General features: G+C 38.4%; 1 protein-coding gene across 1 annotated transcript in view; it reads right to left on the reverse strand.

Moving 5' to 3' along the window:
* Positions 1 to 11,010: 11,010 nt before the first annotated feature.
* The window catches only part of LOC139472992 (general transcription factor 3C polypeptide 5-like), a 125,297-nt gene continuing 108,881 nt past the window's right edge, over positions 11,011 to 27,426 (reverse strand). The window contains exons 8-9 of the mRNA XM_071255490.1: positions 15,872 to 15,995; positions 11,011 to 11,646 (exon numbers count right to left, since the gene is read on the reverse strand). Of these exons, the coding sequence (XP_071111591.1) occupies positions 11,486 to 11,646; positions 15,872 to 15,995 (285 nt within the window). The 3' untranslated portion in view covers positions 11,011 to 11,485. The remainder of the gene's footprint in view (positions 11,647 to 15,871; positions 15,996 to 27,426) is intronic.

The following is a 27,426-nucleotide window of genomic DNA, read 5'->3' on the forward strand; positions in this document are numbered from 1 at the left end:
TCATTAACGGTTGATTGTAAAGTTCATCGCTAAGATTCATGCCACCAAAGCTGGTTTCATCAGTACCCTCTTCGATTGAATACCTCACCACGAAGTATGCGCTGTGGCTCGACATGCGAACAACGGACGATGACCAACTGCACGGTGGTGGGCGGAGAACAGAAAATGCTAGCGAGGGTGTCACTATACAGATAACGATGCTCCAGGAATCGGCTGGTAAATTAAACATATATTTGTACTTGATTATGGATGCGCAACATAATATACAGAATGGGAGATTCGTGCAAGCAATCTATTAATAATCTTTTACCTTAAGAACCGCACTGCGCTATCATCTGCTGGCAAACAGCTTTTATTCTAGATATTTTAGAAAGACATTATCGGGACGTTTTCGACCATATTATTATTCTGTGCCCGACTATAAGCGTTAATAAAACATACCTATCGAGAGATTGGGTAATGAATGATCCTGGGGTGAACAAAGTTGATCCAGGTGATCGTTTACAAGACTGTTTACGAGTATGTCACGAAAAATACAAAGGAGAATCAACCCTTTTCATGATAGACGACTACAGTGTGAGTAAAGAACTAACCAAAAAGAAAGATATGCTTTCATATTTAGCATTCTCCGGTCGACATACTCAGCATAGCATTAGGGACTTACTCAAAAATACAACTCTGTCCTGAAAGATCTGAGAGAGCAGACCAAATGGGTAGCCCTGTTTCATTGAAAGGCCGAGATTCATTTGAGGAATGTCTACACGAAAATGATGTCATTTATACCAAGTCCGAACGAGATAAAAGTATGAAAACCGTTAGCTTCAACGAAGCATTGTAAACTCATATTAAAAACCGATCAAGCAGCTGCTAATGCAATAGCTTAGCAAAAATAGCAACTGCTAAGCAAAATTATAGTAAATATAGCACCTGTTAAGCAAAAAATATAGCAAAATTATAGCAAAAATAGCAAAAAATACAGCAAAAATATAGCAAAATTATAGCAACTGCTAAGCAAAAAACATAGCAAAAATATACCAAAATAGCAAAAAGATAGCAAAAATAGCAAAAATACAATAAATGGAACATGAGCAGTTATTATGTAATAATGTGGCTTGAAATCCTCATTCTCTCGCAACAGTTTATTACTACGGGCTGTATTGGATATGCCATATTTTATTATGTTAGACTTAAATATCAATTATGGAATGTGACGAACTGATCGAACAAATGCTGAAAGAACCTGATCAACATACAGAAGAACAGATAAACATAGAGAAAGACTCGCAGCTTTGGTAGCCTGTGGAAAATGTTCCGAATATTTGGGGGGAAATTATACCATCGAAAAAATTGATAACATGACCGATGAAGACATTAAAAAAATGTACGCACATTACGTGTCTAGACTGGGAGCTACTGACTACAACAATAGAGTCGGCTATGTTACAACTATACACACTCGTATCTAGTACGTTTCTCCCTATCCCGGCAGAACATCGCATGTATTTATGCGAATCTCTCGAGAAAGACCCATTCATCGAACACGCTATAAGCGCAGTAAGAGTTTTATCATAGACATGGAATGTTCTTAGCACCACTCACCTCAGCTTTAATAACGGCCAGGTATTGTCAATTTAAACATACATGCCCACTTAATAATAATGGAGACTCAAGTGACACCACAACAGTTTGTGGAGACGCAACAAGTGAACGAGGAAATACCAGCGATTGGACAATCACAACAGATTGTGGAAACACAATCAGAACAAGTGAATGAGGATTGCGAAATCACAAGCCAGAGTTACTAGGAACCCCAGAAAAATCGCCGCTGGTAAAAAAGGTGCGTTAGCGAGGAAGGCTAGAAAACTAATGCATAATTCAAATATTGAACATAGTCTTCCGATTAAAACTTGGGCACTAGGAGTTGTTGCTATAGCAGCGGTATGGTTGTTTTATAAGACCGGAGAAGAGAAAACGTCACCCCTGATTACACAACAAGAAGTTCAATTAGAGGTTAGCCCCCATATAATTCTATAAAAAGCATGACTACTCCAATTACAGACGGTAAAATGTTGGTAAAAGCATCGTATCATTCAGCGGTGGTCAGCGGCTTGGCCATTGGCTATGCCCGTATAGCTAAAATTATTACTAAAGCCACACCACCCAAGCTAGATCTTAATGTTTATGATATCGGTATGGTAATTCTTGATATTGGATTGGCTATGGCTACAAAAGATATGCTCATCAAACAAGGGCTTATCCCAGAAGACATGTTGGAATAATTAAACATTTGAATATTTTATATTATTGAACATGGCAACAATTGCGATGATGGTCGGTGGAGCTATTGCTAATGCTCTTGCTTTTTCGGAGTAATTATTTATTTTCTACTCTGAGGGAATCAAATGCTAAAGAAGTTGAAGAGGAGCGTAAATGACATAATATAGCATTAGAACAACTCGAAGCAGCCCAGTCACAATGGACCAGGCGCAGAATGGAGCGATTAGATTTTATTAATGAAGAACTTTGAAGCAAGGACATTCAATTGAAACGTTTAAGGATGTTGAATCTGCCATGCACTAATACTTCCTTGTTTATGGAAAAAAACTTGACCGAATACAGATACCAACAATAAGTCAGTTTTATACACCATCAGAGGAACAAAAAAACAGTGAGATAGCATTTATAGCTTTGGGATTTACAGTCATTGTAATTTTCAGTTATACAATAACTACACATAAACCATGATCTGTCAACACACTATGTCACCCTGACTGCTAATCTATAAAAAGCGTTGACTGGCTGTCTGTGGTCTATTTTTAGCAACACATAAGCTATGATCTATTACATGTCAACTTATCTATAAATAGCGATGAGAACTATGACTCACCAGTGGAGATGTGATTTGCATTTTGACAAATGATATGATAGATGTATAACCATGAATCTGTGCAGATTTACACTCATGGGGAAGCTGATTCAATGCAACCGACGTTGTGTGGGTATTTACTGTGGTATCCACTCTTATTACATCAGACTGGGAAACATAAATTACGTTTGTTCTGTATGTGGGATAGGGGTCAAAGGTCCTTATTGTTTATGTAAGAAACACGGTGCTGATAGGGTCAGGAACCAAATTATTTACGCTAGGAAGAGAGATTACATCAATGAGAGGAATAGGTTGGGGAGAATACGTATTTAGATTATACGGACACTTGCGTCATTTCACAATTCGTCCGTATAAACGAATTTCCGTATAACTGAAACCAGCTTCTTACTGGAAGAGTTACTTCCCTTCAATTATGCGACAGATGACAGAGCAAACAGATACATCCACTCAATCTTTATTCAAGACATACACGTTTCAAAAATTCTGTCATGGAAGTTTGAACTTTACCACATTTTGAGGTTTGAATTTTAAACAATCATTCCAAATTATCCAGATCGCCTGTGTTCTCGTAATATGTAATCAAGGTCTCTATACAAGCACAAGCTTCCTGTACAATAAACAAGCTTGTCTCAAACGTAACTCAGTGTCACTTGGTTAATTGACTTCTCAAGAATCAAAGGATTACCACCAGCGGAAGTGTATTGTCCGGGTAAGTGAGACACTTTTGTGTGCATTTCAGTGTTTTGTGTATGAAAATGACCATCCGATTCCGTAAACTGAATTTCCGTATATACCGGTAAATTTATATAGTAATTATTTCAGTTTGAATGAAAATCGTCTGGGAACCGAGGTTTCCGGATATCTGAAGTCCGTATAAGCGGGGCATGACTGTATACGACAAACAACCATTTAGAGATTTGACTCATTTGCATATACCATTAAACCACAATGTTTTTTGTGAGAGAGTTGAAGGCTTTGGCAAAACAACATGGTCTACATGGATATTCTCGAATGAGAAAAGCTGAATTGATCGATTTACTCGGTTTGGAATACAACAAACCTCAGATGGTTAGAGAATTCAAAGCTCAAGCAAAAAACAGTGGGCTGAGAGGTTATTCTCGAATGAGAAAAGCTGAATTGATCGATTTACTAGATAATAATCAACACGATGATAAAAATAAAAGATCAGATGATGTTGAAAAAAATAATCAGTTAAAATTTGTACCCACAGCCGGCGTTGGTAAATATCTAAGAGGTTGGAAGATGGATATTAATTCCAGCATGGATGTTAATAATGTTAAGCCCATCATATCGAGCAAAATTAACGAGGAGTTAGATGATTTACATAGTATAAAATACCAGCTGACGATTGAAAATGTCATTGAGTAAAAGTAGCACAGATGATAGCACTGAATATACCAAACCATATTTCCGAGGCAATCAAGAAGTTATAACCGAATCTGATTCTATAAGCACATCATTAGATACATCAATTCAGAGGATACAAGAATCTTTAGAACGCTGGACTAATAGAGATTCAGGTTAGGGTGTGGATAAAATTGATAGTTTATATTTAGCTATAGCAAATTATATGCCTTTCAAAAGTGGATCTTATATAAATTTTAATGTATATAATTAATGTAACAAATAAAGGCAATGACTGTTTAAGTATGATGATAAGATCTGCATTGTTCCCCGTAGATTCTAAAATTGAAAATAGACCTTCGAGCTATCCTCAAAACGATGGACTCAACCTTGATGGTATAGACGAACCTACACCCATCTCACAAATTGATAAGGTGGAAAAGCAAAATAATTTAGCTATAAATGTTTTCGGACTTTCTAAAGGAATTGTTGTGCACAGGATAAGCTCCGCTCCAGAACATATTCCCAGAATCAATTCATTTATGATAAAAAAAGATGGAAAATATCATTATACGTGGATAAAGAGTTTAAACAGGCTATTATACAATCAAACAAAACATGCAGGAAAGAAATATTTCGGCGAAAGATGCCTGCATGGGTACAGCAGACAAGATCTATTAGAAGCGCATAAAGAAGACTGTAGAGGTGTTGGACAGACTGCTATCAGGATCGATTTGCCTAAAATGGGTAAAAATATATACTACTCAAAAGAAGTTAAGGATCACCTGATTCTTTCATATTACTATAGTTAATCTCTCATGTCATGACAGATTAACTTTACCATTATGAAAGAATCGGGTGATCCTTAACTTCTTTTGAGTAGTATATTAAAATTTGAACCTTACTGTAATCACGTAATTAACGCCGACTTGGAAGCACTTATCAAACCTATAGAAAATACTGAACACAGCAATCAAGATAGTTTTACGTACAAAACTCAGGAACATATTCCTTGTGGGTTTGGATATATAGTTATAAGGTATGATGGGAAAACAAACCCGCCCATGATTTATAGAGGTCCCGATGCAGCGGGAAAGTTCCTAGAATATCTACAAAATGAAGAGAGAATAATCAGGGAAAATTTATCGTTTAAGGAAACCATGTGTATGACGAGGGATGATTGAAGGGCCTATAAGAATTCAACGAGTTGTCATGTAAAAAACCACTCAATGGGGATTCCGTAAGAGATCATTGCCATGTCACGGGTAATTATCGGGGAGCCGCGCATAACAAGTGTCATTTGAAACTAAAAATGAATTCTCAAACAATACCCATCCCTGTTGTGTTTCATAACCTTAGAGGATACGATTCACATCTCATCATGCAAGCTATCTAAAAGACCGACGGTGGCTTAACGTGCATTCCTAACAATATGGAAAAATACATATCATTCTCGTTGACTAAAACTATACATTATAGGGACAAGGATGGGAAGGCCAGAATAAAGCAAAGTAATGGGCTTAGAATCATAGACTCCGTACAGATTCTGTTATCTCCCCTTGACAATTTAGCTAATGCGAACAAACCCGATGACTTTGCAATAACAAATCAATATACTGATCGGTTCACTCGTCATTTGTTGTTGAGAAAAGGTGTATATCCTTACGAATATATGGATGATTGATCTAGATTTGACGAGACTAAATTACCACCTCTTGAATCATTCTAAAGTAACTTAACAGAATCTAAAATAACCGATGCCGATTATGAACACGCTATGACGGTTGTAAGAATTTAGGTGATTATCACGATCTGTACTTAAAAACCGATGTACTGTTTCTCGCCGATATATTTGAGATATTTAGAAAGACATGTTTAAAACAATACGGCTTGGACCCGGCATGGTACTATTCCAGTCCCGGACTATTGTGGGATGCATTGTTGAAGAAGACTGGTGTAGAACTAAAACTACTCACTGATTACGATATGCACTTGTTTATTGAGAAAGGATTAAAAGGTGGTCTATCAATGGTAGGGAAAAGGTATTCTAAGGCTAATAATAAATTAGTAGAAGGATATGATCTGAGAAAACCCGACACACATATATTATATCTCGACGCCAACAATTTGTATGGATGGGCTATGAGTCAACCTTTACCCACATGTGGTTTTGAGTGGGTTGATGATATCGAAGTGAATGATATCCATAATATCAATGTGAATGATGTTAATAAAGGGTACATACTAGAAGTTGACTTGGAATATCCAAATTCTTTACATAAAGACCATAACAGTTATCCACTAGCTCCTGAAAGATTAATGGTGAATAAAGATTGGATGTCGGAATATCAACACTCCTTGATGAGTAATACAAGGTTAGATAACGTAGAAAAACTCATACCAAATTTGATGGATAAGACAAAATATATAGTTCACTATAGAAATCTCCAGTGATATCTATCGTTAGGTATGAAACTAAAGAAAATACATTGAGTATTAAAGTTTGATCGAAGCCCTTGGATGGATCCCTATATAAGGCTGAACACAGATTTAAGAAAAATAGCTACCAGCGATTTTGAATAGAATCTATATAAGCTCATGAATAACTCAGTATTTGGTAAAACTATGGAGAATCTAAGGAAGCGTGTTGATGTTAAATTAGTCAGGTCTAATGAGGCTATTAACAGAAGCAAGATATTCGATAACGACTTGCATATGCAGAAGAGTAATATAAAATTCAACAGACCAGTGTACGTTCGTTTGAGTATTCTTGACTTGTCAAAACACTTAATGTATGACTTTTATTACAACAAACTTAAGAAGCAATACGGCGATAGATGCGAGGTGTTATATACCGACACAGATTCTTTGCTGATGAAAAGATATGACAGAAAAATTTGATATGTACCACATGACCGATTATCCAAAAGATAATCCACCGCACAGCATAGTAAATAAAAAGGTGTTAGGTAAGATGAAGGATGAATGTGCTGGGACTCCTATAGCAGAGTATGTTTGATTAAGACCTAAGAGGTATTCTATAAAGAAGAAAGGTAGAACATTCAAACACGAGATGAACACTTTAAGAAGTTACTATCACAGGTTATATGGATTAAGAATGTACAAGACATCATTATCCCCCTTAGATACAAAGAGATGGATTGATAAGGATGGTGTAACTACCTATGATTATGGTTATGGTGGTAATACTGTATCGTTGGGAACTATGAGCAACTCTTCTCGTACAAATGCCCCGCCCGGTCCATCTTGAAGATAATAAAGAATAGGCTCTCCTTCTTTCATAACCAATCGACTAATGTTATATGTCTTGAGGCCTCCTTCGAGTTCACCGGGCTGGTATAAATATCTTACGCTTACTCTATCCGGAAGTTTTTGTTCTTTGCCTCGTCGCGGTGCTGAAGATTCGGAAGTCACAGATTTCATTTTAATAGCATCGGATGGTTTCTTCCTGATTGATCTCGTACTTCATTATTCAGCGCTGATACAAAAGCTGATAAACGTGTCACCCATTCGGTTGATCTTTATCGTTCTGATTTCATTTCGACCCCATACTGATAGCCAAACAAACGTTCCGCTAATGTCCAGTTAAATCTTTCAACAATAGCTTGACTACGGTGGGCCTCTTTTTCACCACGCATGATTTCGACATCGTGCTTTGTTAACAGTTTAGTTACCGATCCCATAAACTCGCAACCAGGATCTACTTGAAATAGCTCAGGCCATTTTAGTGGTCTGCGTTTATATATACGGCTTAGTGCATTAGCTACTTCTGTTGAATCTTTCAAGGTTAATGGCTCAGCCTCTTTGTATTGACAAGCCACATCCACTACGGTTAAAGCGTATTTATACGTTTTGCGTCTTACCTTATCATGGGGAAGAAACAAGAGGTCAGCCTGATGAACTTCATTCGTTGTAAAAATATCAAACTTCTTCCTCGGTATATAACGCGGTGCCGGTAAGTATATTTGCCACATCACTTGTTTCTTTAACCAATCCTTTGCCACATCTTTAGATACCTTAGCTGCAGTGGCTAATTTTTGTATTGCTCCAATACCTTTCCAATATCCTCGTGGGCTATAGTAAATTTTATCCATTATTAATTAATATTGATGTTTCTTTTAATACGACTTTTGACGATCGTTAAATCGCATCAGCGTTTTGGCATAAAAAATTCCCCCTGTAGTGGTGGTATCCAACGGATACATTATATCCAATGTGCACAGATCAATAACATCATTTTCATCTGAAAACAGAGACAGAGATCAAACGAGTCATCGGTGACAGTCCAGCGAAGTCATACTTTCTGGATCCACTCCCAACTTGGCTGCTAAGAGATTGCCTTGACGAGTTCACTCCTGTCATTACTCGCATTGTGAATAAATCACTCTAGGAATCCTGCGTTCCAGATGATCTAAAGTATGCTCCTGTCACACCTTTGATAAAAAAAAACTCAGTTGGATGCAAATGAACTGAAAAATTACCGTCCAGTCTCCAACCTCTCATTTATATCTAAAGTGATTGAACGCATTGTTGTGAAGAGGCTGACGGATCACGTTACTAAAACGGGAATGGCAGAATGTTTACAATCTGCATACAAGTCCGGTCACAGTGTAGAGACAGCACTAATCAGAGTACAGGGTGATCTTCTTCGAGCTGTTGATTCTGATGGCGGTGCTATCTACCTTTCGGCAGCGTTCAATACTGTAGATCACGGTATTCTGCTCAGAACACTAAAACACAGGTTTAATGTGACTGGGGATGCCCTTTCATCGGTGACATCATTCCTCTCATCTCGCTTTCAATCAGTGCGGATTAAGGATAAACTGTCCGATAAAGTGAAGCTTGTATATGGCGTCCCCCTAGGTTCGGTCTTAGGACCAGTGCTATTCAACATCTATACATCTCCACTTGGTGATATTGCCCGACATCATGGAATACTTTTTCATCTGTATGCAGATGACACACAACTCTATCTGTCCTTTAAACCGAATCAACTTCACTCAATGCAAAAATCCCTTCAAAGGTTGCAGATCTGTATAGATGATGTGAAGAACTGGATGGTGACAAATTTTCTCAAATTAAACTGTGACAAAACTGAAGTTCTCTTAATGTGCAACAACGCCATCAGAAACCGAGTAAGCCATCCTTGTCTCGACATCAGAGGCAATATGATCGTTCCAGGCAAAGAAGTTCGTAACCTGGGTGTGATTTTCAACTCATCACTATCTATGGCTTCTCACGTGGATAACATCTAGATTCTGTAATGGACTACTCATCGGCCTTCCTCATAACATTTTGACTAAACTTCAAAGAGTTCAAAACTGTTCCGATCAAGACTGAAAACCTATCTTTTCACCAAATCTTTCTGGAGTATTGAGGCTTTTGTGTTTTCCTAGCTGTGTAACGTCTCTTTTTTTGTGTAGACTCAAATGAAGCGCTTTTGAGCAGTTCTTCGAACTGGATACCTGCGCTATAACAATCTGTAGTGATTAATATTATTATTATTATAAATCTGGCTCCAGTGTGGTTGCAGCAGAACCCCTATTACCTATACTACTGCATCTGTACATAGCCCAGCATCATGTGATCGAAACAGGGATATCTAACAGTGATGTGGAAACATGAGATCGCATGTTTAGCAAAAACATCAGCTTCAGTTTGCCATAAACAACCATATCAATTTGAAAACCTTTCTAATGAATATAGCTTTGAAAAACGTAGAAAGCAGAAATAAATGAATTCATAATTTCTGGAAGGTGAAGGTGAAATGGGGTTTAAGGTCGGGTCCACGTTTATTGCGACCATGCTGTGTGTGTTGAAATAAATAAATAAATATATAAATAATTGACATGGGAAAGCTGGAAAAAGTCCATGAAACAGAAAATATAAAAAATGTGGCCTTAAAGATTCAAAAATCGTACACAATGTTATTTGGTGTCAGCCAAAATGTGATCAGCAGGGCATGGAATCAATACCAGACATTTAGATTAGCTGCTCAGAAACCTGCAGGTGATCGCCAGTGTTCTTTCGCTAGGAGGAAGATTAATTCCAGCAAAATGTTATCACTTCGTGACTGCCACCACTCTCAGAAAATTACCAGTGGATGCCAGTGACATTTATGTTTCTATTCAGACAGTGCGTAATTATCTCTGTAAGGCTGGTCAATTAGACTTTTTTTTGTCTTCATGGACTAAATTGCACGACCTCATCATGCCAGGGTCTGATGCCTACTTTGAGCAGGAGACCCTTGTCCGCACGTAGAGGCCAGCCTGATCACCAGACCTTAACCCTATTGAACATATGTCGAACCAGCTGCCGATCAACCTCTCACAACATATTGTCCTACCAGCAACTCTACAAGAACTTGGCAGAGCACTAACTGAAGAGTTCAACAATCTTCCATTGGCAACCATCCAGACACATATTGGGAGCATGATGACATGCATCAACCAAGTCTGAGAGCCTGACCACTTGATTGAGTTACTCGCCTCTTTTGACAAACATAGCCACCTTGTGCGACAAGCATGAGTGCTGGAGACCAATGTAAACCCAGATCTTCACAGGTATGGTCAAATGTTGTTTGCTGGCATTGTGTGGCACATGACAACTGACTTTTATTCATGAAACATGTCTTCATGCAATATTATCTTTGGCTATTTTACGTATTACCTTTCGAAGCGGTTAACCTGAACAAACTTTGAGAAGATTATTTGACAAAATAATTTTCTAATATACTGTTGGCATCATGATCCCATTTATTAAAGGATATGTAAAACCCTGCCATCAACATCAAAAAGAAAAACATGGGCAGTAAAAAACTGATTTTGTGATACAAAACACCATGTTAGGTCACTAATTTGAACATGTACACTTTGTCTCGGAATAATTTTTTTTACTGTTTTAATTGTTCCGGGACAAGATCACAACTTTGACATTTCCACACCCATGACCTTGTAAATGAACATTCCAGTATACTTGATGACATTTTTTCGTCCTGGAGAGAACAAATGATCTTCTATATAAGTTGAAAGTATTTCAAGAACATTCCCAAGGGCAATACAACATATACCCCAAATATGGTGTCCCTATTGAAAGTATAGCTTTGCTTCTCATTGAAAGTACAAAAGGGGTAGTGGTACACACATGTACCACATTCACCTTGTCAAGAATAATTCAATTTGAAAACAGTTTTGAACACAATATGATTATCATTCAAATGCAGTCCAACATCTCTGTTTCCATTTCATTCACTTCCTCTTCCACTGCTCCAGTGTCCACCACTACTGGATACACCTCCGAATCATCTTCAGAATCTTCAGGGGCATCCAGCAGCCCTCTTATCTTGTTGACAATGCGTCGTCCTCGCCGTGTGCCTAAGGTCAAACATTAAAAAGTTAAATTGTTTATTCAGTCTATGGGAAAACATCATTTGAGTCATGATGCTGTAGCTCATCTGAACAAGTAGACAACAGCTAAACAAAGACAGTTATGTAACAACAGATGGATGACATCATTATCATTGAAATATTTGCTCAATAATGAGGACTTCAAAAACACAAGAAAATCCTACTGATCTAAACAAATATGACAGCATCATAAGGAAAAGTATATATTCCTAAGTTCAACTTCACCAGTATGCCAGGGAGAAGAATATTTCAGAGCCAAAATTGCATTTGAAGAGAATTTAAGAGCATGAAGAAAACAAGGTTACAATAATATGTATTGTCAAAAAACAGAGCATGTCTCACTCTCTTATGCCTCACTACTAACTAGAAATATGCCAAATTTCATTACACTTTAAAATAAATTGACCAGTGATCAAACTGAAGAGAGTGCAATATTTTATATCACCACAGATAAAATTTGAAGAGGTATAAATGAAAACAAACAGTTTCTGTACTATTTATTGTATTTTCTTGAGCATACTGCACACTTTAAAAAACAAAAATACAGCTGTGTAGAGAGGTGTGTGCATAATAGACACCTACATTACGTTTTTAGTTTTTTTTCGCTAACGAAAAGACATTACAGTGAACACCAGAAAAACATGTCAACAAATCCGTACTGAAGTACACAATTTAATCCTATCATAACATTATCTGGTTACAAAAGTGTTCACTGTATATATGGACTTATGTTAGTGATATACATGTATCTTATTAATTATATTCAAAATTTCCTTTAATATTCGAAAAGCAACTAAACAGAAAAAGACATTACAGTGAACACCAGAAAAACATGTCAACAAATCCGTACTGAAGTACACAATTTAATCCTATCATAACATTATCTGGTTACAAAAGTGTTCACTGTATATATGGACTTATGTTAGTGATATACATGTATCTTATTAATTATATTCAAAATTTCCTTTAATATTCGAAAAGCAACTAAACAGAAAGGTCAAGGTTTTATCATTTGTTTTAAAATTTGTTGAACAAACCACAGATGAGTCAGTTCTATATTGTTGGCAAATTGAAGGGATGCATGTTTACAATGTAGTAACAGTTTACAATAAGTGAGAAAATACCTATTTAGCAGTTTTTAAATTGATTGTAATATCTTGTTAATTTTGCCCATTGAACTAGTATACTGTCACAGCACAAATGAACTCCATATGCAGAAGACAAGGAGCATGGATTCTGACCTTCCACTGAGAGGTTACAATGTGCATCTGCTGAAAAATGTCAACAAAGTAACAAAGCCAACTTGCCAGTACACACTACAACAGAACTTACTGTCGCAATTGTTTCATGGACACTTTATCGAAAGGTTCCAATGGATACCTACGGCACATTTATTCATCTTATTGAGTAGAGTTGAAATCATGCTCAAATATCTGATGCTGCTAACCTTGCCTTGTTTTCGCTGCATGCCCGGAGCTGATGCTGGCTGAAAGCGACCACGTATCAAGGCCTATGCGATGTATACAAGGAGTGAGTGAGTGAGTGAGTGAGTGAGTGAGTGAGTGAGTGAGTGAGTGAGTGTGAGTTTGGTTTTACGCCGCTTTTAGCAATATTCCAGCAATATCATGGCAGGGGACACCAGAAATGGGCTTCACACATAGTACCCATGTCGGGTATACAAGGAACAAGTAGGAGATAAACCATTTGTGTTTTGAAATTGGATGTAGTCCAAATGTAGAGTAGATTCCTCTTATTTTAATTTGAAACCGAGAGCTTTAGGGTGAGATTTCAAACGTAAAGCTGAGAGGTATCTTATAACCAGGGTATTTCGGTAAACCAGGATATTTTGGAAAAAGGCTATTTTGTAAACTTTATATGTTGTTTCTGAAATTCTACAAGTTCAAGGTTAAAATATGAAATGGAGGCAAGTAGGGTGATTGTACTAGGGAGAGCTGTAGACCTGTGAGACCAAAAGATATCGATGCATTGGGGATAGAAATATTTTTTCATGTGTAGAAGGAAATTAGCCAGATTAGGTTTTGTCATCTTAGTGCCAAAGAGGAAGTGGAAAGATGAAGTATAAGGACAAGCATGAAATTAGGTGGTTAAATGAGTTATTTTAGACAAGAAGAGTTTGAAAGTACGAATAGAATCACTTAAGGAAATGGAAATTAGCTCCTACGGATATCAGGTTTATGATTCACTTCATGTGACGTCAAAGTATTTTGTTAGTTGTGGAGAGTGGAGTGGAAATTCTGGGACTCACTGCTGACCAGACAGGTTCTCTCTGAATATCAGAAAATGATAAGTACTATCAGACTCTTCTATGCATCCCCGAGGTATGTATTGTGTATAGATTAGTCAGACTACAGAAACACATCTGATGACCACTTATGTGTAATATTCAAGAATCCCATGCTCAACTCATGAAGACCAGGAGCAAGAAAACATACAATGAAAAGAGACCTAGTTACTGACAGGAGGAGAGTCTACAATAGTAGAAAGCTGTTAAGACTGATGTACCAATGTTTAAGACATTTGTTTTCATGAAGACCCACCACAGGAAGAAATCAAGACTTAAAGAACTTATGTGATTGCTACAAGGAGGCAGTTCATCTACAACCATGGATCCATGTTTTTCTTCTACAAGCTCACATTGAGACAGTGGCACATGGGGCAGTACTTATTGATTGCTAAGTGTTGGTTAGTTGGTACACTTGCACTACAACTCAAGGCACTTTGGGATGGAAAGTATCGAGGTGAGTGTGTTTTAACTGTTATTATATCATGAGAAGTCATGTCATTCTGACAAGAAAGTTGGACATTTACTACAAAATTGTAAGAGAAGAACTAAATGACTAATGTTTCATGACAATGAGATTTGTTATGACCAAATGAAAGTTTACTTTCAAGAGGTCTTGGAAACAATGACAAATTAGACAAGAGTTTTTCTGCCTTCACGCTGACGTACTCTGTACTATACCTGGCCATGGTCTGGATATACACTTTGTGTCTGCAATATATCACATTTGTCTATTGGATGAATAATGTGAACAGTCACTTCCCCGATCTCAAACTCTACTTCAGTAACATCTTTGGCTCCATCAGTATCATTGTCATATCCATAAGTACCACCTATGCTAAATAATCAATTCTCGTTTGAAACCTCAAAATCTGAATTCTACCTGTCTGTTGTTTCGAAAATGACTTGCTTCATTATCCCCATAGTTCAGTATGTCCTCATGCTTATCAGCTCTGTGTTTGCTGTCAGTTAAGATACAACTCTGTTCCTTTGGAAAGGCTACAGATCCTCCTTCCCTTGGTATCCTTTGTTCACTGTTGTGTATCAGTTCAAGCAAACACCTCATGTATATGACCTCTGCTTCAAAGTCTAACTCAGTTTCAACCACCAACACTAATGCTGTGGAATGGTGTGTTTCCAGGCTGATGTCGTCAAATGTGTGATATTGCCATACCACATCACATACTACTTGCCAATAATATGTACTCTGCCCAGGTACACCGCATCTAAGTGTATGTAGAGTAAGTTGTTACATAGACTGCACAACCTATCCTGTAGTCTGCTCCTTTGGTGTCTTGCTTCCATATAGTCTCAATGTTTGACTGATAACAGTCAACAAGCAAACTATGCCTACTGTAACAAGTAACCACAGTGAGCTGTATTGAAGCCTCTGATTTCTCTGTACATCTTTCTCCTTATCAGCAGCTGGTGAGCATTGATATACTCTTTTGTATACTGCAGTGTGATCAATAGTATTGATATTTGAAGAGAACTGGTGTGTACTAACAGACAAGCTGATAATTCTGACTTTGTTCGTAAAATATACCTTTTTGACTATCAACAATGTTCAACAACAAAGATAAACAAGATACCTTATTTGCCAGTCCACAGGGACTGGCAGTCAAAAGAAGTACCAGTCCAAGCTCAATTTTACCGGTAAAAACTGGTAATTCCGGGTAAACGGGAACACTGCATGATACAGCACTGTACAGTCCTGTCTGTGGGACTGGTCATTTTTATAGTTGACAGTCCACTGAGGCTGGCAGTTTCAAAAGCCATCGGGAACACTGGCTGTAATATATACTGTTTTATGATAATGTAGTAACTGATCAATGTTATGCAATGCATTGGCAAACAATTGTGAAAGTTATGTCCGATATTTCAACTTACCTGGGTCCATGATAGGAAAGAGCTGCCTTCCAAGAATATTGTCTACATGTTTGAAGAGAATTTCACGACTCTTGTCATGGACATCTGGTTCAAGCCAGCCTTCCCGCTCAGTACATACGCTCTCCTACAGCAAAAAACATCAATTTCATGTAAATGTTGTTTCAGATGTAAGATACATATACATGTAACATGGAGTTCACTAATCTAATAATTGAGGTGCTATGTTTGAAGCAGAAATACTGAGATGTCGTAGGCATATAATTGATGTTGCTATATACTTCTTTGGATATACAACTATTATCATATAATGGGTAGGTTTCTCGGCAGGATAAAGCCAACGGATAAAAACGATATCCGTTGGGGTCATATGCGGATAGAGATGCAAATATCAAAGGTCAAGTAGGGACTACTTTCACTGTTTATAAACAAACATGGCGTCGCCCTCGTCAATCGGCGATCGAGTCAGAATTAACCATAGGGAATCTGGATCAACTACAGAGATAATTGCTTTCATTATCAAAAGAACAGTCTAATATACTGAAAATCAGTGTCTAACTGTAACGTAGTTAAGGCATTTTATAAGTTTTGGCAACTTTGGAGATATAAATTTCGACACAATTTTGCGAGGGCACGAGGCCTAGCCAACCGGGATCAGTAGCCATATCTGTGCTTGTAGACCTCTGCGGCTTGAACCTTTCTCAACAAATTAAAATAGTTGGATTTTTCCGAAATATGTTTTGATTGTTATTACCTTGTTTCGTTTTGTCGTTGTGTGTACATCTGACTAGACTTCTTAACGTTATTACAGGACAGACCGACTGTCAACAATGTCCGACCGTGACGTCTCATAGACTAGGATTAGAGTAGCTTCCCTTTGACAAAGGGCAGTTACTCTAGCAGACCGACCGATGGATTGCCACGAAAGGCAATTAAAAACAAATGTTGTTTCGCGTATATGTTGCTTGCCACTGTATAAGAAAGAGATTTCAGTTGGAACTATATTGGCTACTGTCACTGTCCGACTGACACATCACTTACTCTGTGACGTAATAAATATTAATGCGCGCATTCCAGGAAAACTCGCAATGTTTCGGTATTGTTTGTGAGAGAGGGAAAGCGATTCTGAAGCAAAGAATTAAAGAATGACATTAGATGATAAAGAGGTTATCACGCTTGTGTGTTTGGGGATGGTAAATATCCTGTATTAGGAATAAACACTATGTATTTAGCTCGCCAAGGCTCGCTAAATACAATGTTTATTCCTAATGCAGCATATTTACCATCCCCAAACACACTCGCGTGATAACCTCTATCTATATTACAATGAATATGAAGCTTCAGTGTAGATACTAAAAATGTTATCAAGCAAGTGATGTAAAGCCAAGGGAAGTAGAAAGGTAATATACATGTGAACAATTATACAAACTTGAATAATGCTAGATTGATGTTTTCACAACAGATAAGGCTGAAGTATGAAGCCATACTGGAATATATAGGATAACATAGCATGATAGTAAAACAATATAAGTGATTGGTATGGACAGGTTGATTGGAAGACACTATTAATATTGAAGAGAAAGATCAAGATATCAAAATAATAGTTATAATTGTTAATATTCCCAAGAATACTACCTCTATAACATCATTGCCATAATCCTGTAATTTTGCTGAAATCACACTAACTAAACTAAACTTTCAGATTTTCAACAGAAGTCCTCTTTACTGTCAACTATACATATTAGTTGTATCCCCAATAGCACTCTGGTCTACCTATACATGTGGAAAGGCGGGAAAATCCAAACTTCTTTCCAAACATCAATCACTAAGACAGATAACTGGGAAGGTGGGAAGGAGTAATTGTGCTGTAATAGCGGTAATAATATTGTTAGAATTAATAATGAACAAGCATGAAATACTCACATCCCCCGCCAATATGACATGTCGGGGGTGTGCAATGCATTAGCTCCTGCTCACTGGGCCTTTATGTAAAGAAATATAGTACGTTTTTCAAGATCAGCTCCGGAAACTAGGACTACTTCCATTTTCAGTTTAAATCAACGTCGTTGCCATGGAAACTTGAAAAATAACTTTTAAAAAAAATCCAAAACTATCCAAAGGCACCAGTTCACCACTAGACCTATCAATGTGCAAAATATGGTGAAGAAAAATGGTACGGTTTTCAAGATCTGCTCCGGAAACGAAATGTGACGGACGGACGGACGGAAGGATGGCCGGACGGCACCCATTCCTATATCCCCCTTCCACTTCGTGGCGGGGGATAATTATCTACCTCCAATACATCATTGCCAGATTATACCCGAGGGAACAGAAGGTTCTGCCTCTAGAACACTCTCTGTGTAACGGTTTAGGAGTTCTGCTTCATTAACGGAAAACAACTTTTTTTCATCATGGAAATTATGAAAACAAAACAAATTAAAAGAATAGATATTCCAAATCATCCAAAGGCACCAGTACACAACTAGACTGATCGATATAGATAGTTTCCAACAAGAAATATTTAACAGTTTTTGAGTTATGCTCTGAAAACGAGCACTACCCTCTTTTTCAGTCTAACTTGTCATCATGGAAACAAATAAACAAACAAAATAAAATTTATCCAAAATCATCCAAAGGCACCAGTTTCCCACTAGACTGAACTAAATGGTAGGTTTAACAAGAAATATTTTATGGTTCTGGAGTCCTGCTCTGGAAACGGAAAACGGAGGGCTGATGGACGGATGGAAACGGTGATCGCCATAGCCCCCCCGTATTTCAAACCGATGGGATAACATTGCATAGCAGGAATTGCAATTTAAATGGTAAATCATCATGTCTAGTGATGTTTTACCTCATATTTGAAATTTGTATTGACCAAGTTTGTTATCACCTGTTCGTTTACCTTGATTCGCTAAAGGTATACTGGGCTGCTAACAATGGATTGAGGCTGTATATCCCCTGTTCTACCCAGACTGTTTGCCATAAAGTGAGGCTGTCCTAATCAGCAGTAAAAGTACTGAACACGGGGGCTGCTAATTCCTCACGTGGGTAGTTTTGATCCATTCTGGAACTGTTGCTTTGGTAATATCTTCATCCAAAGCTGGTCAACAAACAATGAAAAGTTGTTTCCCAAATCTCTGGTACGTTTTTTTTTGCTTCTCAACAGAAAGTCGGAGCCTCTTTAGATGGCTGTTGTAGATGGCAGACTAGGATGGTCTCCATGATTGATCAACTTCTGCTGAAATCAATTTGAGGTTTCGGAAGATTGCATTATCTAAGCTATAGCTTCAAAGAGTGAAGGTGGAGGGAGGGTAGGCTGCTGTACATAATGTCCGATTTGGAATCAAGGAGGTGGTCTCAGAGCTCTGGCAATCAGAAGAATCTTGTCTAAAGAGCTTGGAGATCCAGCACCAGACTTACATAAATTGAAATTTTGTTTTTGATGGTGATGAAGTCCATATGCTGTGTGTCCCAAGCCAACATATCCAACGAAATACCTCCAGGTGAAGGGACCACTTTGTAGCCACTATATATCCTCCCCATTGAGTTGAGCTGTCCGACAAGATGTGGAGTTTCTGTTGTATGTGGCGTGCGTCCATCCTGCAATTTATTGAGTCAACCAAGGCGATAAAACCTGTAGTCTTGTGCATCGAAATATTGAATTGTGTTAAGATACCAAGCTGTTGAATTTCTTTTACGATGAATAGACACATGGAGGTAAGCATCCTTAAGATCCAAACTATCAACCAGTTTCCCATCCTGATTGTGTTGAGGGCATGCAGGCCTGATGGGGTAAACTTTCTCATGGCAGATTCCCAACAGACATGATCCCTGGCAGAATCTCCAGGTCTCTTGACCTGATATGCTGACCTGTATTTTCTTGAGAGTAGTGCATATTCTTTTTTAAAAAAACCTAGCTGTCAAGAGGGGGCAAGACATTACCGTGAGAACGTAACTCCTGAAACATCACGTCAACAAATCCTTTAATTATGTTATCTTGTTACAAAAATGTGTTCAATGTATATCTGGACTTGTGTTAATAATATTTTTTATTAATTTTATTAAAAATGTAACTACCACTATTGACGTCTTGAAATGAACTTTATCCCACAGAGAATAGAAACATGTATCATAAATGCAATACTTTGACTCATTAAAAGTATAATTTGTTGTAATTTAACTCTAATGTGTCAACATTATGTTTTCTCGATCACAAACACGAGAGCCTCGACGGTGACTGGTCAAAATTGTTAAGTAAAATAACACGAAAATAATATAACACGATATTGGCATATATTATTTCTGATAAATTAATATTATCAGATATCATTCTGCTGATCATAGCATCAAAAGTCTTTGAAGTTATATTATTGGGCAACTTTTAAGCAAATCACTGGTAGATTGAGAGGAAACATGTACAGCTGATTGCTCTTTCCTGCATAGTTTACAAGAAGATACATACGGTAATCTTATTCTCTGTAGATGCATGTACAACAATGCATATCAGGGTCCCCTTATCAGAAGAGTAAATACAATTCAAATGGTAAATCATTATGTCTAGTGATGTTTAATCTCCAATTTAAATTTTTAACTGACCAAGTTTGTTATCACTTGTTCATATACCTGAGTTTGCTGAAGGGATACGATCTTGTTTTTCTCAGCGAATAATTTTGAAAAATCTTTTTCCCCCAAATACTGAATCCCTTAGATGGAGGTGCGCACTAAACTCAAGAAACTATGGTAATGCCAAGTTGAAGGTGGAATGCTGAAACCTTGAAACCTCAACGACCTTATGTAGCTCCCCGACTGGCAAGAGATCCTTCTAGTTACATTCATAAGATTTTTTAACAGGTCTTATGACGTGGCGTTCTCCAGCCACAAACCTGTTGATATAAGTGTGGAGACCACGTGCTGCATTCATGATCCTGATGAGCTTGGGTTCAGGAATCCTACTTATTCACCTACCATATTGATACCGAGCTGGTCGAGGGGACATCACAGTGTCATTGACTTAAAAAATATCCTCTCTGAAAACCACAGCCAACAGTGTATCATGATCACATTTCGTCCGTCAGGAGTGAACTTCAGTGTCAGTAAGGAAAGAGACACCAGACCACATATCCATCTGTCCCCCTTTTGGCTGGGTGATACTTTTGGGTCTGCTTGTGCTGCCTGATAGACAACATTTCTTTCTGAAACAAATGTCAGACGTCTCTCCATCAAAGCCTACATGTCATCTTCTTCATTAATTGCTGAAAATCAATGAGGAACAGACTACCTGAACCTCTGGAGCTGTTATGGTGATTTCTCATGGGACCACATATCTGCAGTCACGGCAGAAATAGACCAGCCTCTACGATTTTCTTGGCTGTCTGCTTTTCCAGGCCTTTTTCCAAGTGTCTGCCAGCGGAGAGGGAGGCACACTGAGAGCATCTGGTTTCCACCAAGCACAGTAAATCTCAGCACTTCCAGCAGGAGTTGGTGGATCCCCAGCATTCCTCTATTTTACACACTCACTGCAAGCAACTGGCAACTACGGCAAAGGCGATGTCATGTCAGTCCCACAATATCTCACCTTAACTACTTACGTGACCAGATCCCAAAACTACTCAATTGTAAATAAGACACTACCAGCGTCTAGTAAATGTTAAGTGACGATACAGAATAACTACATTCCGACAAAATACCATTAATGTACAAGATAAAGAGATACAGATGTAGTTGCCAGCACACACAGGAAAGAAGTGAAGTTTCTTGCCTTGCACATGATTAAGATTCTTGGGTAGCCGGCATTAAGTCCTTGTCAAACTGCCCTATAATCAATCGACTTTTGACAGAAATGAAACGTAATGAACTGGAGTCGGTAGGCTGGAATGAGGCTCTTACACTATCCAAACTAGTTGATGTAACAGGTGCCTGGTGAAGTCCCAGTGACAGGATAGGATTGCCGCATCTGGATGATTCAGTATGCACTTGTCTACGATTCTAACCGAATGTTCCTCAGGTGCAGAAAGGCGGCTACTGGCTTGGTGAGGCAGGTAAAAAGCCATGGGGGCTTCTGAAAAACCAAATGGTAGGAACGCCCATTGATAGTGGATACGATTGAACTGGAACCTGAAGAACTAACAGTCGCTGGGGTGGATAGGCACATGCAGATATGCATCCTGCAAGTCAAGGCTGATCAGGGAGCTGTAAGCATTGATGTTACCCCTGAGCAGTCTCAAGGTTATGAGACTGAAATCAGAGGACGCCCCAGGTAACGCTTGTTGAAAACGGTTAGGTTGTGGATCATCCATGGCTTGATGAGTCCCTCTTGGGTACGAGGAATATGGGAGAGTGCTGTTTAAAATACACTTATAAGGTGCCAGATTCCATTCACCATGTGGATGCTCAGAGCTGTACACTATTATTAGCCCCTTCAATGGATCGGTGTGCACTCAATTTTCATTCTCAGCTCCCTGGGGAGTATACAACCCAAGCTGCCCATGAGGTGCTAGAGGGTTAACAGCCACATTACTATCTCATCCTGACCCATCTTCAGCAACCCGTGACAACATGTAAACACCCACCCACCCACATGGGCCGTTTGACAACAAGTTTTAAAGGTAACAAGCATGAAATACTCATATCCCCCGCCAATATGACATGTCCGGTTGAGTGCAACGCATTAGCTCCTGTGAACTATGTTCACTGAGCCTTTTTGTAAATGGCCTAATTGCAGCACTAAAATAAGTTATTACTGGTGTTGTTTTGCCATCTGCAGTTAATGATAGAATATGTAACTGAATTTGTAATGAGTAAGGATAAGACATATGGACGAACAACTTCTTTATTACAATTAGGAGCGATGGTTTCGGTGTAGGTTCTAACACCGTTATCAAGTAAGTGAAGTACAGAGTATGGTTGACAAGAATATACAGTGTTTATACAGTTGTGTAGGTTTAAGATCAGTTACACTGTTGTATTTGTAATGAGTTGTGTTTCTGCATGAAGTTAGTCAGTGAATGCAACAACTGTGTCCATAACACTTTTGGAGGAACATACACTCCAGCAATGCAGAACTTACCGACAAGAAAGGAAATGTATTCAATACTGTGAGATGACATTATGTGCCAAGTTTGGTGAAGAAATATGGTACGGTTTTCAAGATCTGCTCCCAAAACTAGGACTACCGCCACTTTCAGTCTAAATAAAAAGTCGTTACCATGGAAACTCCAAAAATATTTTTTATAAAAATCCCAAACTATCAAAAGGCACCAGTTCACCACTAGACTTATCAATGTGCCAAATATGGTGAAGAAAAATGGTACAGTTTTCAAGATCCGCCCAGGAAACGAGGACTACCTCCATTTTCAGTCTAAATCAAAGTCGTTGCCATGGAAACTCGAAAAATCATTTTTTTAAAATTCCAAACTATCAAAAGTTACCAGTTCACCACTAGACCTATCTATGTGCCAAGTTTGGTGAAGAAATATGGTACGGTTTTCAAGATCTGCTCCGGAAAATTAGGACTACCGCCATTTTCAGTCTAAGTCAAAGTCGTTGCCATGGAAACTCGAAAAATATTTTTTTTAAATATCCCAAACTATCAAAAGGCACCAGTTCTCCAATAGACCTATTTATGTCCCAAGTTTGCTGAAGAAATATTGTGCGCTTTTCATGATCTGCTCCGGAAACGAGGATTACTACCATTTTCAGTCAAAGTCAAAGTTCATTTTCGGATTGAACTGAAAGAATCTTGTCACTAATACTTGTGTAAGGAACCTCAATTTTGTATTTACCATATTTGAGTATATGAGTGCGCTATTTTAAAAAAAAAAACACAGTTGTGTAGAAGGGGGTGCGCATCATACACGCCATAATGAGTTTTGATGGGTTTTTTCCCCTCACGGAAAGACATTAACGTGAGCACGAGCAACAAATCCATACTGAAGTTTGAAACGAACTTTAGTTGAAAGAGAATGGATACATATATCATAAATGCCATACTTTGACTCGTTAAAAGTCATATTTGTTATAGTTTGTACTGACAAAGTTTCTCATCACCCGTTCGTTTACCGGAATTCTCTGAAGGGGTACGGTGTAATTTTTTTCTGCGCATAATATTCGATATTTTTTTCTCCCAATTACTGAATCTGCTAGAGGGGGGGTGCGCATTATACTTGGATGCGCACTATGCTCAAGAAAATATGGTACATATCGTTACTGTTAATTTACAGAAACTGTTGTTGTGCTGCTGTTCTGCCGTAAATATATACACAACAATAAATTTGACCTCAAATGCATTGAATGTGTCATATGTACACATGACCACGTGCTTTGCTATTTATAGCTTAAATAAGCTCTGCCCACTGTGATTGGGGCAGATGTTCAAACATGACCAATTCGATATTTTGTGATAAAACTACACAAAATTTATTGACTTATATCTAGATATGGAGCCATTTCTGGTATCCAAGATTTGTCATTCAAGTTCATACAAAGTTTGACAGTCTTGTTTTCGTACGGTTCTCGACACTCGTTTGTGATTACGTTGCCAGTCATTGTTTGAAACTGAAACACCGCCACGTTGTGGGCTATTTATATAGCTTTAACTTCACCTGATTTGTGACCTGTGTACTGTGCACAGGACCATGCCCCATCATGGCGGGTCCACTGCCAAGCTGAGGTGGTACCCATACCTTCTGATATTGAGAGCAAATGGGTCTGCGAATACAGGTCAAATTCTGCCAGAAAAGGCCCAGTCTCCCATCAACTGGGGTTTTGACGATTGGGACTACTGGAGGTAGGACCTCCCAGTCATGGTTGTGCGCTGGGTCTCCCCTCTGGTCCCCGCTCCAAACCTGGGGTTTGCCCCAGGTTAGGGATTCATAGGAGCCTTGGGCTCTGCCTTTGTCTCATCATTTGGCTCATCAGGTTGATCTGTGACCTGGTCCTTGAGGGATGAGGGCTTAGGCTGATGAGTAAGTTTCAGCAATCTGGCCATTAGATAGCATTGTAGCTGACTATGAGGGAGCCGACACTTACATTCCAATTCCTAATTTGACAAGTCCAGGTGACCCACATGGCCGGTGTCAGTAATTTCAGCGAGAGCCGCCTTTAGGTGATTGCACATGTGGTCAATCTGCCTCTGTTGAAAATCCTCAACCGTCTGGAAATTATCAATCCTATTGGCATTGTTCTTGGTAAGGAATAATCCATGGCCCGATTTGATGAGTCCAGCACCAACAAAGGTTTAAGGGACCGTCTGATCTCAATTTCTATTAAGGTGAAAAGGCTATCAGGTAATTTGATCATTATTGGCGTGGACGATCCTGTGGAAGACAAGCCGGGCAATACCACTATCCACTATGAGGATGAGGGAACCAAGCCAACCACAGGCGCAGACAGCTGATAAATGCTGGAAGCGCTGCAGTGCAGGTGCTGTGGTAACTACAATCAAGCAGGCAAGAAAGCAGTACATAAGGCGGAGACCACTTTATTGGTACAACATGCTGTCTGGTGACCAGCAGTAATTTGAAGATTCCATGACGTCACCAAATGTTAGTTTCTACTGCCCGTAGCAAGATACAATTATTTGCACAACTGGTTATGGATTGTTGACAGTGATGGGGATGACTTTTTGGAAATCTGAAAATAACGTAATAGAGGTACTGCTTTGACCAGTTGAAACTAATGCCAATGTTATAGTGCTAGCCCAAGGAATTACCATGCTGCAGTTGAATACCCCAATCAGACACAGTATACCGACTCATCGCCACCAGTCCTTGTTTTAGTCCCTTAATGCCAAGCACCAGACAGGGTAAAAACAAGTACCATCTTTAACCCTTTCGCCCCGACTGCCCGATTTATCGGGCAGCAAAAAACGTGCCCCAGAACCCGGCTGCCCGAAAAATCAGGCAGCTACTGTCCAAACCCCACACACGGCTGCCCGATAAATCGGGCGGCGCGAGCGTGTTTACAAAATTGCTCTTTCTACTTCCTTTCTCGTGTGTAATCTCGTTCTAAATATGGAAACGAGATCTACATGTAATGACACGTCATTCAATGGAATTTCCCCGTCTTTATGGCGCGAAAATCGCGGGTATGTCACCTGTTTTCGCGACAGGTATTTTTCTCGCTTGAATCGTAAATCAAGCGTAATGGCGGCCAACTACGATTCGGATAGCGATCAGATGATTAACAACGACTCTATCGGGCATAATAATGTGTTTGAATTGAATAATTTATGCGAAGGGGAGAGGGAATTTCACAAATATTTTGGTGAAGATTTTGACGGTTTCGACGAGGTGTCCCCCCTGCCAACTTTCAAGAATGGGAGTGGCAGAGGGATCACAACAGTGGAGACATGAGGGATTTTGAAGAGGCGACCGGACTCAAGAATATATATTGACACGGTGAGTGAGGAGCCGTGCTATTGATTTTTTCCAACTGTTTTACAATGATTCTGTGTTTGAACAGATTATCAGTGCGACGAATGAGAATGCAGCCAACACGTGAACGAGCGATCACAACAACAACAAAGGTGAGTGGCATGACGTATCTGTTTCTTTTTTTAAAATTTAATTTTCTGATCGCAATCCGAATTGTAGTTTGACGGTTTGTCGTATGTCCTTATATTTCGCTCAATTTGAATAAAATTTATTTACATATTCATGTTTGTTTTCTTGTTTTTTACATATAATTTAAATTTTAGTAACTGTAATGATTATTTATTTATTAATTGATTAAATAAAGTACTGATTTAATTTATTATGCAATTGTAAATAGCAGTGTATTGTAAATATGTTATCACAACTTGTATATTTGCAGAACTTGAATTTACGATCTTTCCGTCCTTTTACAATCTTTCCCTCTTCAGATCAATCTGTGATATCTTCCCTGTGATGTCATTCTTATAGTAGCTGTGGTTCAATGTTCAGATAATGTGATAAATTACTTTTTAAAAACTTAAATACTTAATTTTTGTTTCAAATCCTGAAAAAGAACAATATAAATCAAATATTTGTGTTTTTACCTGTGTTAACGAGTTTACCTGCGTTAAGTTTACCTGTGTTAAGGAGTTTACCTAAGAGGCTGTAAGTGTATCATAAGTAATATGTGACATCAGTATAGAAAACAAAGTCTGTACCAAGAGTTGTAAACTTGTTTATTTGTTTACAGATGTGCATGAAGAGAATTTACCTGTAACACCTGGGATTACCTGTGCTGTCCAAGATGACAAGACCACTGTGTTATGTTTACCTTGTATCTGTGATTTATTTTTGTGATTTTTAATACAATTTGAGCCAAAATTCATTGTCTGTTTTCATTTTTTCAGTGTTTTCAAGTTTTATTTCACTTGTAAACACCTGTAATTAAAAATTAACAAAGGTTAGAGACAATAACAACAAAGAATATTAAAGTATACTTAATCCTCTTTACAATGGTATATGATAAATGTATATTAAAAGCAAGTTTCTGGTAGAAAAAGTGCATCAAAAATTATAGTGTGATTTTCCAATAATACTGCCAGGGAGGCCAGTGTGCAGGCCTTGTCAGTGTCAGGGACTGCAGGG

The sequence above is a fragment of the Haliotis cracherodii genome, unplaced genomic scaffold, assembly GCF_022045235.1.
Source record: "Haliotis cracherodii isolate W230 unplaced genomic scaffold, xgHalCrac1.p SCAF_26, whole genome shotgun sequence".
Classification (NCBI taxonomy): domain Eukaryota; kingdom Metazoa; phylum Mollusca; class Gastropoda; order Lepetellida; family Haliotidae; genus Haliotis; species Haliotis cracherodii.